This window comes from Lactuca serriola, chromosome 5, assembly GCF_051521515.1.
Source record: "Lactuca serriola cultivar US96UC23 chromosome 5, Lser_US96UC23_V15, whole genome shotgun sequence".
In the NCBI taxonomy this organism is placed as follows: Eukaryota; Viridiplantae; Streptophyta; class Magnoliopsida; order Asterales; family Asteraceae; genus Lactuca; species Lactuca serriola.
Genome location: NC_136412.1, coordinates 130,362,850 through 130,365,659, shown reverse-complemented (window position 1 = coordinate 130,365,659; position 2,810 = coordinate 130,362,850). Strand labels below are relative to the sequence as shown.

General features: G+C 36.5%; 1 protein-coding gene across 1 annotated transcript; it reads right to left on the bottom strand.

Annotated features, from left to right (window-relative positions):
• Positions 1 to 916: 916 nt before the first annotated feature.
• LOC145052978 (RING-H2 finger protein ATL13-like) lies at positions 917 to 2,600 on the bottom strand. The gene has a single exon (XM_079000929.1). The coding sequence runs from the start codon at positions 2,331 to 2,333 to the stop codon at positions 960 to 962; it is 1,374 nt and encodes a 457-aa protein (XP_078857055.1). The 5' UTR covers positions 2,334 to 2,600; the 3' UTR covers positions 917 to 959.
• Between the last annotated feature and the right edge of the window lie 210 nt (positions 2,601 to 2,810).

Sequence of the window (2,810 nt, the reverse complement as noted above, 5' to 3'; positions counted from 1 at the left end):
GAGAAATCTACCAGAGCAAGAATTAAAAACTAATATATACATTAGTATACTAGGTGTGAGACCCGTATATTATACGGGTTGATTTAAAAAAAAAATAAACATTAAATTAAAGTGTAAACATAAAATATTTTTTAATGTACAACTTTAAAATAAGAAAGGAAAAATATATTTATTGCAATTTAATATCATATATATGATATTTAATACTTTACATATATAAGTATATATAATTTTAATTTTAGAAATTGAAAAAAATCAAAAATTGACAAGTGGATAATATTTATTTCAAAAATATCAAAAAATGACAAGTGTCAAAACTCATGAGAATAAACCCAAAAAGAATATGCGTTGCTAATGATTTAAGAATTTCGATATGTATGATCATTTTCATAAGAGAAATTAGAACTTAGATATCATAATTAATACCCCCAACAATCTCATAGTTGATCAATGAGATTAATAACAAGATAACAACCCGTTTCCTAGCTTTGAAGCTACTATTGTACACATCGTAATAAGATTATGTCATTGTCAAAGAATGTCCTTGATTTTAAGGCTGTAAGTCTATCAGGAAAATCTATTCCAACGATCAAAATATGCTCATGTTATAGTATGAATTAACCCCATTGTTATTTGAATGATTTTTCATACAAAAAGTAATCTTCGCAATCCGGAAACATTAATATATACCTACCAAACAATGTATAAACCCGTATATATACCTTATCAAATATGCGAAGGACTTTTTGTTAGACAAAAGACAACATCATGATCTACCTTCTTTAGAGAACCTCAAGAAACCAATATACAAAGTTGCATATAATTTGTATTTAAATTTCTTTAACCTTGAATACATTTTGTTTCCGTTTACTAATTATAATCTAATCTCCCAAAAAATTGAAGAATACCACCAAAATATTCAAGAAAAAAAGGTTATACGTTTATAGAGGAAAAAAGGTTTAAACATTTGTTGAGCAAGATGAATGAACAACGTTGACTTGCTGCCTACCCATAAGCCAAAGTAAACTCCTCCTTGCAAAAGACGGTGGATTTGATGCTTCTTGGGGTGGCGTATCCATATTATCCGACCATCGACAAGTTTGAAACTCTTGAGCATTCTCCCAACTTTCAATATCCAGTTCCGAATTAGCCCTGCTGTTTGCCTTCATATCATTCCGGTGTACCGGAAAACGGAATGAGAAAACCCCTCTTGATGACGTCCCAATGGCGGCAGCCACCGTTGGATTAGACTTCTCCTTCTTCCCTCTAAGCCAAATCTTTGACACTGAAAAGCTCTCCCTCTTGCTCCTCCCAGTTGCACCACCACCGCCACCAAGAACGTCGATTTCTCTGAATTCTCTTCTTGAATCGCCACCGCATTCTGACATAGCCACCCGGTGGGATGGTGTGATCGGAAGAGAAGACTTTTTGCTGGCTAGTTTCTTGGTTTGTGCCCTTATAGACACTTGTAAAGATGAATTATCATCCATCACATATTCAAAAGACCCCATTGAGAAACACCTCCTACCATCAATCGTTTGCTTGTCACTACCACCCTCACCTCCACCACCACCATCCACGTTCTTGAACTTTCCAAGCTTAATAGTAACGACTTTCTCCTTGTTCTCATCTTCTTTTACCATTTCGCCCTTATCAAATTCAAACTCCGGATTGCTCAAATGGGAATTCACTCTTTGGATTGATGAAGGATTTGGCTGATCAGAATTAGCTGTCTCTCTAGAAATCTCGCTACCGGATTCAAGAAGAAGCACGACTGGTGAACAGGAGGTTGGAGTGAAATCAGAAAGCAAACTACCTCGACAAAGTGGACAAGTGGAGTGCGACAAGAGCCATGTATCAATGCAATCCATATGAAAAGCATGGCTACATTCAGGCAATAATCTTAGCTTATCTTCACCTTCAAACTCACATAAACAAACAGCACAATCGAAAGGGTCTTTCACACCGATAATTGATTTGTAAGTAAAAACAGGTAGCGTATCAATGAAAGACTGGTCAACGCCGGAGTCGTGGAGATGAAACAGTTGTTGTAACTGGCCCTGAAGGGCAGTCACATTATCAAACTCATCTGGGTCCCTATTAGTAGGCCTCATAAGGAATCTAACGAGCAGATGAAGCAACCCAGAGATGAAGAAAATCATGGCAAAGATTATGATGATGAGTAGAACACTTGGGCTCACCTTATCGTTTAGATTGAAACCGTGTGATATGTGAATGGCGGTGGCTGGAGGTGGCGGTGGCAGTGGCGAGAGAGGTGGCCGGTTGTAATAGTAAGGTCTTTCGTACTTGGAAACTAAGATTTTCTGACCCATTTTTGTTGAAGCAAGAAGAAATATTTGAAAATTGAATCTTTGGGCTGATTATATGAAAATCAAGAGAATCCCATCTCTCAGATCATCTACCAAGAACCGACAGAATTCTCCAGATCCTTACGTGAAGTGCTGATGTAGCTCGACCTGTGTGTGTGTGTGTGTGTGTGAGAGAGAGAGAGAGAGAGAGAGAGAGAGAGAGAGAGAGAGAGAGAGAGAGAGAGAGAGAGAGATGACAATCTTGTAGAAATAATTTTTGTATCCAGGAAATTAGATTTCAAAAATTAGAGAGGAAGAGCACTGCATTTATTGTGCACAACAACAAATTGAATACCTTCTTTTATAATAAAGAATAATTATGTGTTCCCAACTGAAAATGCTATGTTGCTACTTTCTATAGAAAAAATTGACACAAATTCACATCTTCGTTGTATAAAAAAACCTGAGACAATTCTAGGTGAGCATGACTAATTTTGATTC

What these genes read in the sequence shown, in the direction of transcription:
- LOC145052978 (XM_079000929.1), bottom strand. Translation starts at nt 2,333, where the DNA reads ATGGGTCAGAAAATCTTAGTTTCCAAGTACGAAAGACCTTACTATTAC.